The sequence below is a fragment of the Lissotriton helveticus genome, chromosome 5_1, assembly GCF_964261635.1.
Source record: "Lissotriton helveticus chromosome 5_1, aLisHel1.1, whole genome shotgun sequence".
NCBI classification, from domain to species: Eukaryota; Metazoa; Chordata; class Amphibia; order Caudata; family Salamandridae; genus Lissotriton; species Lissotriton helveticus.
Genome location: NC_136065.1, coordinates 1,620,117,257 through 1,620,130,708, shown reverse-complemented (window position 1 = coordinate 1,620,130,708; position 13,452 = coordinate 1,620,117,257). Strand labels below are relative to the sequence as shown.

Sequence of the window (13,452 nt, the reverse complement as noted above, 5' to 3'; positions counted from 1 at the left end):
AATATCCGAGCTGTGTTGTGTCCTCTCAGTAGTATTGTTGGAGTCACAGTCAGTCAGTCAGTCAAAAATACTTTATTCGGTTCATAACAAAAACCATAAAAGTATACTAAACATTTTATGTCAAGACCAAAATTAAAACAAAATTAAGAATACAATTGAAAAGTGCAAACTAGCAATGTATACCGTACATGTTATATCAATTAAGAACATCCTTTAACCCCTTCCATGCTCATGACGGAACGGTTCCGTCATGAGCATCGGTCGAGCTGTGCTCATGACGGAACCGTTCAGTCATGACCACGCCCGTTTTCATTAGGGCTCAGCACCGGGGGGGGGAATACCGGCTGCACGGAAGGGGTTAAAACCTTTAAAACCATTTGAATAAAAAAGAGAGTATGCTCAGTCACAATTCATTTCTTCAAAAATCATTATAATAACTAGTTCCCATTATTTTTTTTCTTTAATCTTACAGCCACAGTAAGGAAATTAGCTATGTTAGAGATCTCCCACACATTAGAAACTAGCTGCAAGTAAAGAAGGGCCGGTTCGACTTGCGTAAAACCTTTATCTTTTATAAGAGGGATGATGAAACGCATGCGAATGGGGTGAAAGTGGTCACAAAATAAAATAAAATGCATTGTGTCCTTTGTGGAAAAGCCATCAAATGAGCATATCCCCAAATCTTCCTCCCTTATCCACCCTGGAGATTCAGAAAAAAGGAGATGGAATTGATTCAACCTGAATCTGGTCAATAAAAAACGATGATTAACAATATTTAAAATATTCAGGTATGGCTAAATCACTCCTGTAGTTTTTAATAGTTGATGAGCCCTTACGGCCGGTTTACCCAGCTCTCTGTCCTCTCTGGACGAGCACGCCACTAACTTATAGGAGTCCTTGGCCCACTTAATGTCCCCTTTCACTAACTTATCAGGAGAGTTAAACAATTCTGGTCGACCCAGTTTAACAGCTAATTTATGGACATAGCCAGGGGATGCGATGGCCAAAATCGAGTGCTAGGCAATCTCTAATTTCTTGGTTCAGCTCCAGCTCGGGGTTTAGCCAGATTGAAACCCACTCCACACTCCTGGTGGAAAATGTAACCAGATGTGGATTGAGGAACAGATAGAATAGTTTTCAAAAACGTATCCTCCGCCACTTGAATGGCCTTCACGTTCTTAAAACCCCAGAGGTCTGCCCCATACATAGCAAGGGAGGTACATTTAGCGTTGTATATCTTTAGCAGAGCTTGAAATGGTTTAACGCCCAGTTTACGGGCAAAGCCCAGAACAGCCAAGATGAATCTCGCTAAAACATTCCGTTTAGCTATTATCTGAGGAGACCATGTGCCCTTATCATCAAAGATAACGCCTAAGTATGGAAAAGTGGATACCCTGGACAGCACATTCCCTTCACAATGCAAAGTTTTTACCCCTTTCACTTTAGTGCCCACCATCATAACATGAGATTTAGAAAAATTGACGCTGAGATCTAACGATTTCATAAAAACAGAGAATGAATTTAAAAGGCTTTGCAGCCCTACCGCTGTACGTGCTAAGAGGGAGGCATCATCCGCATATAACAATGCCGGGATTAATCGTTTGCCTACCCTCGGTATGTCCTTGCAAGCCTCCATTAAATCAGTGCCTAAGTCGTTAATGTACAGGGTGAAGAGCAGGGGAGCCAAGATGCACCCCTTTCTAACACCATTGGTAATACAGATCTTCCCTGTACAATTACCCTTGCGGTCGTATCTCACTGTCGCAGATGGGTCCCTATGAAGGTCAGCAAGGAAGTACACAATGTTTTTGTCCACGCCTAGGTGAAGGAGCATCACCCATAATTTGGACCTATTCACATGGTCAAAGGCCGAGGAAAGGTCCATAAAAGCTAAATATAGGGTACCCCTTTTGGCGATTGTGTACTTCCCAATTAATAATTGACGGTTGAGACTTTGATCGATTGTGCCTCGCCCTTTCCTGAACCCGAATTGCAGACCCAAAAGGGTATTAGTTTCTGCCAGCCACCCTCTGAGTTTGCCTAAAACCACCTGACCAAGGACTTTGACAGCAGAATCCATAAGGGAAATGTGGCTGTAACAGCTAGGGTCCCCTCTATTTCCCTTTTTAAAAATGGGTACAATGACAGATTCAAACCAGGTTCCCGGCAAACCTGATTTGCACACCCTATTAAAAACATTATATAAGATCTTTGACCATGTCTTGACATCCGATTTAAAAAGGTCTTCTGGGACGCCATCAGGTCCGGGAGCCTTGTTACTTGTCATCTGACTGATGGCCTCTGCCACCTCTATCTCGGTGACCGATAAAGTATAAGGATCATGCATGGGTAGGGATATAGCCACCCCTCCCGAGACAGCCCCTTCATAAACAGATTTAAAATGGGAACACCACACCTGTTCCTGTATACCACAATCTAGTTGATCATTAGAGGAATCATTAAAGAAAGGTTTACTGACCACTGCCCGAAATTTGGAGCTGTTTTTAAGGACTTTGATCGGTGTTATGTTATGTTACGGGTTTGTTGAGCGCGACAGCTGCCCCAGCAACGGGGCGTCCCGGCGCTAAGAACCATAGCATAACCTACTAGGAGGGGGTAGGGAGAGCAGAAGCTTACAGTAGTGGGTACAGGTGAGTTTTTATTGCTTTGCGAAAAGCAGACACGTTGTCAAGGCGGCGGATGTTCAGGGGAAGGGAGTGGGCCTGTAGTTCTCCGGCTTTGTGGAGTCCAGGGTGGGCTGATAATGGGAGTGACCCATGCCTGTTTCCAACATGTGGGTACCGTAGCCGATGAGAAGGAGAGATTAAGGAGCGTGGCCAGAGAAGGAAGAAAGAAGTCCAGAGCCTCTAGAAAGTGAGCTGGTCTCATGGAATCAGAAGGGGCACCGGATTTCACCTTTCTACAGAATTTAGCTAGATCCTCGTGAGAGATAGGAGGCAGACAGGTGAGTCTGGAACCTTTAGGAGAGGAGTTGGGAGGGCTAGTGCAGTCAGAAGGAGTCTGTGAGAAGGTGTTATAAATCTTCCTCACCTTTTCAATGAAGAAGATGGCGAGGTCCTCACACTGCTGGGTGGAAGAGATACACGAGGCAGGATTGCCACAGTTGTGTAGCTTTTGGACCAGTTTAAAAATCGTTTTCGTAGGGTTGGGGCTGGAGTCAATTTCCTTGGCCTCTAAAAGTTCCTCCATAAATTTAGAGGTGGGCCCCGGGGGTCGATAGATAAAAAGGCCAGAAAGGGAGAAGTGAGGGCTTGTGGTGATTTTAAAACGAGCACACTCACATCCCGTGATGTCTTCCTTCAGAAATGAACAAGTATAAGGCGTTCTGTAGATGACGGCAATGCCGCCTCCCCTAGAGCCTCTATTAATGGATGTCATAGAGAATCCATCCGGTAACGTAAGGTTAGGGATGCTGGTTAGTTCATCCTTGAGCCAGGTTTCACACAGGAATAGTATGTCTGGGTTCTCATCGGTCAATAGAGTATTAACCTCAAGATGGTGCTTAACCAGGGACCTGCTACACGCATGCGCCAAAGATTAGTACCTGTTGCAACGCCAGCAGACCGGAGGCTGCCGGTAGGCTTTACAACTTGAATTTAAATCAAGTCTTCCCAGCGTGTGTCTTCCAGTTTGACAAAGCGTTTGTGCACGAACTAGGCGGCACCGGCCAACTGAATTCCGGACCATTGACTTTTTTACATGCTTGTTAAAGATAGCGAACTTTTGTATCACAAAGTAATTCCTCAAACCGGTCTACAGTAAATTTCCAGACCAGCTTAGAACCCCACTACAAATTATTAAAACCGGTTCGCCGCCTGGAATCTCGGCAACTACGTGCCACGGGTAGAAACCTCGTGTTTTGCCCTGTTTTTTCTTGTGTCCCCATTGACTTCAGTTCTTAAGACGAAGGCCTACACAGCATGTACATCAGATACTACATAAGGCCCTGAAGAGAATCCCAGGAAAATCAGCGGGATTCGAAACGCGTAGGCCCTTGCCACACGGTGTCTGCAAGAGCGACAAGAGTTCACAGTTGTCCTCTCTTAGTCGCTAGTACAATACCTAGTTGTCCTAGTAAAAAAAGTTTTGTTTGTAGATCCAGTTAGGATTGTACAGTAAAAAACTAATTGTTTTTTCATTTTCTGTAAATTTTGTTCGCAGACTGTGGCCTGTTTCTTTGTTTATCTTGTAGTATACACCTTGCTCATTTCGTAGTATATTGTGTACATATTTTAAGAATTGTAAATCCACTATATCCCCGTCACGTAGTGGTATGAATGTGTGTTGAATGTCTGTGATATGTCTGGAATACTGTTTGATTGATGAACCACAACCACTTTTCTAAGTTTTATGTGTCCTTTTGCAAACATGTCCCCTTGTAAATGAAAAAATAGAGAAGCCTTCTTTTTTCCAAAACACTGCTAAAATAAAAAAACTATTAAATAGTTATTCCAGTTCTTGATTTTTTCAAGTCCGGTCTTGGTCATTTGTTGCACGAATTCTACTTATATCAGCACTGGCACTTTCTTTTGTTCATTGGTACTTTGGCTCAGCCTTGCTGATCAGAGCCATCCCGTAGTTGTTTTCACCTCACCACACTAACCAGGGACCTGACATTAAGCTGAGAAATAGTGAGCGAAGTAAGTTTTCTTCTGCTGGTTTTGTGTCGAGGTAGGCTCGGCTCAGATATAACTAAGTTACAGGATTTACACTGAAGACCAGTCAGTCCAATGCAACCCTCTAACTTGTCACAGCGTAGGCCCGGGTTAAGTGCGAGGAGATTGTTTTTGTCATAGTGATATGCTGCCCGTGTAATTTGAGCAGGGGGATTGGCGAGAGGCGATGACGGGCGAAGACGGGCTTGCCTTTGGCGCGCAAACGGTGCGCCCGCTGCGCCCGTCCGCTGCGCGTACGGTAAAATCACATACTTTTATGGAGGAAGAGGGAGCAGGGGGCGTGGTCTCCAAGGGGGCGTGGCCTATCTGCACGCCGGCAATGGCGCCGTGAATTGTTTGGAAGTCCGCTGACAGCGCGGAGACAGCTGTGCGGTGTGCTCAGGACCGAGTCCTGTGAAGCCTGGGCAGGTAGGTGCTTTTAAAATCAGCAAATTATCCAAGTGACACACAAATTTTAAAATAGTTACAACTAGCTCCCGGCTTTCCGCCTCAGGAGGTTACAAGGTTCTGGCAGGCAGCGCTAGCATTCAGCGTTATATACCTGCTCGGAAAAGGGGCGTGGCTTCCAAGATGGCGTGGCCTATCTGCACGCCGGCAATGGCGCCGTGAATTGTTTGGAAGTCCGCTGACAGCGCGGAGACAGCTGTGCGGTGTGCTCAGGACCGAGTCCTGTGAAGCCTGGGCAGGTAGGTGCTTTTAAAATCAGCAAATTATCCAAGTGACACACAAATTTTAAAATAGTTACAACTAGCTCCTGGCTTTCCGCCTCAGGAGGTTACAAGGTTCTGGCAGGCAGCGCTAGCCTTCAGCGTTATATACCTGCTTGGAAAAGGGGCGTGGCTTCCAAGGGGGCGTGGCCTATCTGCACGCCGGCAATGGCGCCGTGAATTGTTTTGAAGTCCGCTGACAGCGCGGAGACAGCTGTGCGGTGTGCTCAGGACCGAGTCCTGTGAAGCCTGGGCAGGTAGGTGCTTTTAAAATCAGCAAATTATCCAAGTGACACACAAATTTTAAAATAGTTACAACTAGCTCCCGGCTTTCCGCCTCAGGAGGTTACAAGGTTCTGGCAGGCAGTGCTAGCATTCAGCGTTATATACCTGCTCGGAAAAGGGGCGTGGCTTCCAAGGGGGCGTGACCTATCTGCACGCCGGCAATGGCGCCGTGAATTGTTTGGAAGTCCGCTGACAGCGCGGAGACAGCTGTGCGGTGTGCTCAGGACCGAGTCCTGTGAAGCCTGGGCAGGTAGGTGCTTTTAAAATCAGCAAATTATCCAAGTGACACACAAATTTTAAAATAGTTACAACTAGCTCCCGGCTTTCCGCCTCAGGAGGTTACAAGGTTCTAACAGGCAGCGCTAGCATTCAGCGTTATATACCTGCTCGAAAAAGGGGCGTGGCTTCCAAGGGGGCGTGGCCTATCTGCACGCCGGCAATGGCGCCGTGAATTGTTTGGAAGTCCGCTGACAGCACGGAGACAGCTGTGCGTTGTGCTTAGGACCGAGTCCTGTGAAGCCTGGGCAGGTAGGTGCTTTTAAAATCAGCAAATTATCCAAGTGACACACAAATTTTAAAATAGTTACAACTAGCTCCCGGCTTTCCGCCTCAGGAGGTTACAAGGTTCTGGCAGGCAGCGCTAGCATTCAGCGTTATATACCTGCTCGAAAAAGGGGCGTGGCTTCCAAGGGGGCGTGGCCTATCTGCACGCCGGCAATGGCACCGTGAATTGTTTGGAAGTCCGCTGACAGCGCGGAGACAGCTGTGCGGTGTGCTCAGGACTGAGTCCTGTGAAGCCTGGGCAGGTAGGTGCTTTTAAAATCAGCAAATTATCCAAGTGACACACAAATTTTAAAATAGTTACAACTAGCTCCCGGCTTTCCGCCTCAGGAGGTTACAAGGTTAGCTCTTCCCATGCCTCGCCTCTGATTTCCCGTCTTCTATTTTCCAGGGCAACTTTGTAGGCTTTCCTTAGAGCCGCCACAAAGGGCTTATCCACTGGATTTTGTTTCAGGGCCTCCATCAGTTTCCGATGTGCTAGCGAGCAATTATGATCAAACCAACCCTCCATGGCTAAATCATGCACCTTGCCAGGCCTTTTAAGATCATCTGCAACCGGAGAACAGATTTTAATATATGCCTCTAGAACCTCCCTGTCCCCAGCTTGCTCGTTCATGCAGATATGCATCTCCATTCCAACCTTAGTTAATAGGTTGGAGTAAAAATCTCCAAGTACTACTCGGCACCATCTGATTCTACGGGCCTGATCTACCGGCAGGATATCCAGTTTACCTGTCCTCCTATTACATATCTCCGGTTTATCGACCAGGTCCACCATGGTCAAGGCCACTGGGTTATGGTCGCTAAATATAGACCAGATAGCTGTGTATCCACAGACCTTGGCACCCAGCACGGAACTAATAAAAGTATAATCAATAATTGATGGTGTTCCGTTCCCTTTAAAAGTAGGTACAGCCTCCTTCCATGTACAGGGGAGTATTCATCCATTATCAGCCATTAAAGCTTCCAAAAATTCTCCTTGAGAGGAGTGCTCAAAATGGATGTCACCCTGGTCCACGGGGCCTAAACAGTCCATAACCTGACAGTTCTCAGGGCAACCGTGAATATTAACATCTCCTAAGACAATGACCAAAAGAGAGTCTGTGTGGGCTTCTCTATAATTGTCGAGAAAATGATTTAGATTAACAAGGTGTTCTGTAGTATTGGCCCTATCAAATGGATTATAAAAATTAATAATCAAAATGGTGCCCACATTACTAGAAGCAATTTGCACTGCCAAACAGTGCGCTGACCCTGTGTCCAATTTAGTATGAGTACCTGGGATACTAGCAGAAACCAGAGGCACTAACCCACCCTTTGCCCTCCCCATACTAGAGGCAGTTGCTGGAATGAAGTGGGTTGTGTAGCCGTCTAAACATAGCAAGTTCTCAGTGTCCCATGTTTCCTGCAACCCAATAATGTCAGCCCCATGGAAGGAGTTTCTCCAAAGGACATCGTTTAGTTTGTTTTTTAGGCCTGCAATGTTCCAAGTTAGAATCTTGGTGCCTTCTTTAATTTCAGTCAGACCCACCCTCTCTTTGGGGGAAGTACTTAATTCTAATAATTCCTTCCTTTGAGCCCCAATCGACTGGACAGCGATGGTAGATGCCTCTGAAGTAACTAGTCAGTCAATTTCTTCCAGGTTTGAGAATACCTCAAATCTATTTTGAACAGCTGCAAAAAAGTCGCAGGGGCCTCGTGCCTGGGGTAAATGCCTGCGTTCTGACCTTTCATTTGTCACAGTGGTCCAACTGAGGTACAATGGGAATTAGACATGCAGGATAGGGAAAATACAGCAGTAATATCCGAGCTGTGTTGTGTCCTCTCAGTAGTATTGTTGGAGACACATTGTTTTACACATTGTCTCAATGGTATTCCATAGAACTCCTTGTGACAGGATCATGGTTTAGAACTTGTGCATAAGGCTTAGAAAAGAAAGAACTCCTATGTCCATGCCATTTAGACATTTAACTCACCTTTGTTAGGAGGGTTATTGACTTTTGTTCTGTCTAAATCTGACCAATCTCGGCAAAGCAGCTCTTTCTGTTCCTCAATCTGTAGAAGGATGTCTGGGTGGACTGGAGAATAGATGTCTGCTCAGAGAATACATTCTTAGTTAGATATGTGGCTGATGTTGCATTTCTCATGGGCAAAAAGAACAATTTAAGTGACAGAATGCTGAACAATGTCATACACTCACCCCAGTACAGAGATCTGGACATACAACCATTGATTTTTTGCTCCCCATGCCATTCTAGTTTAGACCCATGCATATGCAAATCAGTCCCAACCCTGATCCCCATGGGAAAAGCCCAGCCCTAACTGCCAAACCAGGTCCTCCCTAGACTGGAAACAAGTATCCTGGGATCGGTTCTGGGGTTTCACCCCTCATCAGCCAAGCTAGCTTGACTCCAGTGGCATGGAGAGCACGATACCCACGTCTGGGCATACCCGTCCTCATGGGAACATGTTTGAGCAGTCACTAAATAGAATTCACATTATAGACTTTCTACTCCCAAGTGTTGCCCTGTAAATTTACAGCAATACTGAAATAACACAATATTTAACTGCAAAAATCACGTAAAAACAGCCTTTATCACTCAGACCTCATAAAGGGTACATATATAACATCACTATTACTCACCAGTCCAAGTCCAACATTAGTCACCCTATATCTCAAGGTATTGTATCAGAGATTCAATGTTCTGCGGTACCAGATATAAGGCTACATTTGTAGATTTAGCTAGAGACTTTTCTTTAATCTCCCTCTGTATATTATCTTAAATCATTATGCCCATGCCATCACTCCAGTCTCTTTTGCATAGCATGTCACTTTACTCTTTTTAAAAAACATAATATGATAGAGACGACAGAAACTGATACTAACTCAGCAAAAATCAACTTTTTAATAGTGTGGTTCTATAAAATTAAAGATTCTGACACCCTGGAAATCAAGTGTAGCTCATTTCGATATTAGAGCATTAGCCCAAATTAACACAGTTCAAGAAAATCTATGATTTTCAAAGCAGATTCTTTCCAATTTTCAGTACTTCCAAATTCTGCCAAATGGTTCAATGCATTTGTTTTTGATGACCCAGTTACTTTATCCCCTTTCTACACACTTACAACAAACTCTTCATCATGCAAGGTGTGTTCATTGTATGTTCTATTGATATTCTTTATATGTTGTAGCCTCTAATTGATATTTTCTTCATTTGTATATGTGACTACACATGTGTCGTTTTACATGAATTTATTAGATAGATAGAAAAAGTAGACAGCGTTTATAATATATAAAATGAAACGTGGATACTTAAAACATTTTCAATCGAAGCTATTCCTCAATAAATGCCAGGAGAATTTAGACTTGTTTCCCCTGCCTACATGACCTTTATTGAAACGTGTTGGTTATCAGAATACTTTTAATGGCAAACCTGGAAAAGGTTGGCAAATTATACATCTTAGCGTGGGACGGGTCGTCATGGACAACATCAGAGGCCTCCCTATGATTGATGGACAAATAATTTGTTTTTGTGAAGATTCTGGTGAGTGGTTGGTTCAAAACATGAGGGACATGACTAACCCTGAAATGATCCAATTGTCCTGGTCTGTGACAGCGGCAAAACAAAACCCTATTTGTTTAGGAAATTAAAGAAACATTGCATCTATTAATTCTTGTAAGCCCACTTCAGTAAGACCAATTGCCCAAATAAGTGCTTCCACAAGAATTCAGATTGAAGGATGTAATGTACAACTATCTTTACATTTCCCCCTCCTCTACAGACTTCATACAGACCAATGATTATAAAAACAGAGGTGACTGTTCAATATATTGTCCTTACTTCCTGCAACATTACTAAACAACTAAGGTTTGTGAACAAATTAAGCTCTAAACATCCTCAGTTGTACAAAAAGGCGAAATGCTGAAAGGGTCACCAGAGGTTTCTTCCAAAAAAAGAATTGTAAAATGACGACTCACTAAGCTCAGTCATTTAGCAAAAGATTATCCCCTCTGTCCTTAAAAGGAAATCTGAAACCTTTATCATTTGATGCGATCAATCTGAGAATTAGTTTACAGCTTTCCAATTCGATTGCCTTTTAATCTACAGCCAGGAAGCCACTTTGGGTGGGAAAGCTTAGAAAGACAAGGAGGAGTGCCCATGTTTGCTAACTCCACCCCTCATGTGAAGGAAGTAAAGTTAAGCACACTTTTCAGTCTCCTCCATCTTCAAGATGAGGGGGTCCCTTCAATTCGGGCAAGGACTATGTCCCCCTCCCAGATGAGGGTGGCATAATAGAGTGTGTTTTCATCCCAGATGAGGTGCCCATTGGCCTTACCTGTTACTCCCTTAAAACGCCCCCTAAATCTAGCTTTTAGGAGGCTCCCCTCAGACCTTGAAACTAGTTTCCTGCAACCTAAGAAGGACGAAGAAGAGGCCATGCAGCAAAGCTTGCAGACTACTACTAACTTGGTTCAAGCACCACCAGCCTGCCTTTAGCTTTTAAGGACCTGAGGAAAACACTACTCATAACCTGCCACCAGCCACTTCCAGAAACCAGAGGAAGACTGCCTCGACTTCGACAAAGACCAGAACACCTGAGGTCAGCAGCTCTGTCCCAAAGAAACCAACTCCAAGGACTCTGGATCCAACTGAAACCGAAACACATGCACATTCTGCATCTGACGCCTTTGGCCCAGTGATCTAGTTCTCAAGTCCAGCGTTGGCTAATCCGTCCTAGACACCACAACAATTCCTGCAGCCTAAATCCTGAGGCTCTCTCTCACCGCGACAGACTACGGTAAGAAGACTCTGATGTCTAAAGGCACCCCTGCACCTGAAGCCTCTTGGCCTTGGTGAGCTGAACGGATGGTGCCCCTTCCATCCCCTACATCTCTAATTATAGCTGCTGGTCTCCCTAGTGCAACCTCCGATGCGAAGCCTGCAACCTTGTCCGTAGTCAGTTCTCCATTGAAAGCATTGGGCGCCCGAAGCTGAATTTGCACCCTGCACCCGTTTGCCCACATGCCACTGGCGGTCCACGTTTGGTGCTGCTTTGTGCCCCCTCTGTGCTTGTTCCTACCCCCAAACCTTGGCCCCTGCAACAGTTTACCTACTTACCTGCAAGCAGCATGGCTTCAAGCACCCCAAGCTCCATTTAAACGCATTGGGCCAAACTCCGATTTTGATCTCTGCACCTGACCACCCCTGTGCTGCTGGTGGTGCAGTTTTGGTACTCTCCTTTCCCTTGTCCCTTGCTGACCTTTGGTCAGGAAGGCCAGAACTGTAAGTTGTGTACGCCATAGGATAATACTGAACTGTTCAGAAATTGCACTGTGACTTTTGAAAGTGAAAAGTATTTTTATTTAAAAACCTACTTATCTTATTGCAAAGATCTTGGTCTGAAAATAAAACACAAGCAAGCTTATTTTTTATAAAATCGGAGTGGATCTCCATTTTGAGTTGTGTGTCAGTTATTGATCAATGTTGTGCAACACATTTCTTATACTCCTCTGTGTTAGGCCAACGGCTGCTTGCCCACACTACTACTAACGGAGCCCTTTGCATTTTACATTCAGCCCTCTACACTTCCGGGGAATCCTTGGACTCAGTGCACGGTATAACCAACATGTGGCAACTCCTACATTGGTGGTGCAGTGGTGGGATACAAGACTTTGACATGTGTTGTACCACTTGATTAATAACTGATTTCACAAGAGGAAATCCGAAATTGTATTTAGTTATAATTCATTAATTTAATCGATTTTCAAATGCTTGTCAAATTTAATAAACTAGTGTTAGGGCTTTGGCTAAGTCCCCCACTGTTTAGAAAAATAGTCTTTAATAAGACCCGACTACTTTAAAAACCATGTCTGAAAATCCAGCGACCAACCAGGAGCTCAATCTGGCCCTTATGCACCTCTGAAAGTTTCCCAACTTGAAGATATGAGCAATGCATGGAAAATTGCCATAGGTCCTAAACCCACAAAAGGCCATCTCCAGCAGTTGCAGGCAACAAATGACAAAGCAATGGAAAGTCATACTTCCCCCAATGGGGAAAGAAGATGAAAATTCCCAAGTGGTGGAGGAGGACTCTGACTCCATCACTAACCCCTCAGATAGCAACTCCACTTGTGGGAGTGACCCTGGTTTTATCTAAAGATGAGGGAGAGAGTGAAGATGTCGACCTTTGGGAACTGGCCAGGAGGATATCCTTAGAGGCTAAACTCCTGGCCAAAGGAAAAAGAGAGCTTAGATGGGTATAGGATCCATCTCTGTAGCAGCAAAATAATAAATAGTGAGGTAGAATCTTTTGACTCTAAAATCCCCAAAGGAATTGTCCCTAATTTCTTTTGACTGTGATGATACCACAAAGTGGTTCATTGTATTTGAAAGAGCCTGTTTTGGAAGCTGTGGAGTGCCATGCTGTGGGAAATGTTCTCAGGGAAGTGCAGGGGTAGACTACTGAAACTCAATGAGAAAGATGCTAAATCCCTTGACCTCATGAAGGGGACCCCGATTGAGGGCTTTGGATTCAGCACTGAGGAGTATAGGATCAGATTCTACGAGGCTATGAAAACCTAGATTACTCAGTGAAAACACTAAGTGGTTGGTTATATGGTAACAATGTGCAAGATTATGATGGGCTTCATAATTTGATTATGGTGGGCTTTATAATTTGTTAATAAAAGAACAACTGTTAAGTAATTGTGTGCAGTAAAGGTTGCACCAATACACAGTAGACCTTGGGCAAGTCATTCCCCAAGAGTTGGGGAGGAAGGTGACCATTGGGTAAGAACTAGAGTGTCAATGAACGGTTATGGAGAGGGATACGAAAAGAATAGGCCAAAAAGCCCCCATGAGAAAATGGTGGACCACTCTGAAAAAAGATCAAAGTAAGGAGTCCCATGTAGGCCCCCATAAACCTATCGAGAAGGGTGGGCCTAGAGACACCTTACAAACCAAAAATGGGTACCACGGTCAAAATTGGGATCCGAATAAGGCATGGTGTCCCAACTGTCAAAAAACAGGACACCACACCATGGACCCTAGCTGTCCTCAAAGCAAAATCCCTAGTGTAGCTCCAGGGGTTGCCAGTGTAGCCTATGGGTTAAATCCTCCTGATGAGTATGTCCTCCTAGCGTTTACCTGTAAAAAGAGCCCAACAGGTGGGCTAGAGATTCAAGAGGGAAGTACACACTT

The 13,452-nt window shown here is 44.7% G+C and overlaps 1 protein-coding gene across 5 annotated transcripts in view; it reads right to left on the bottom strand.

Annotated features, from left to right (window-relative positions):
- The window catches only part of LOC144755652 (uncharacterized), a 131,788-nt gene that overhangs the window by 56,620 nt on the left and 61,716 nt on the right, over positions 1 to 13,452 (bottom strand). For 3 of the 5 annotated variants that reach the window (XM_078644805.1, XM_078644806.1, XM_078644808.1), the window contains one exon: positions 8,227 to 8,343. The exons of the other annotated variants lie outside the window; for them this stretch is intronic. In XM_078644805.1, the coding sequence (XP_078500931.1) occupies positions 8,227 to 8,343 (117 nt within the window). The remainder of the gene's footprint in view (positions 1 to 8,226; positions 8,344 to 13,452) is intronic. 5 annotated transcript variants of the gene reach the window in all.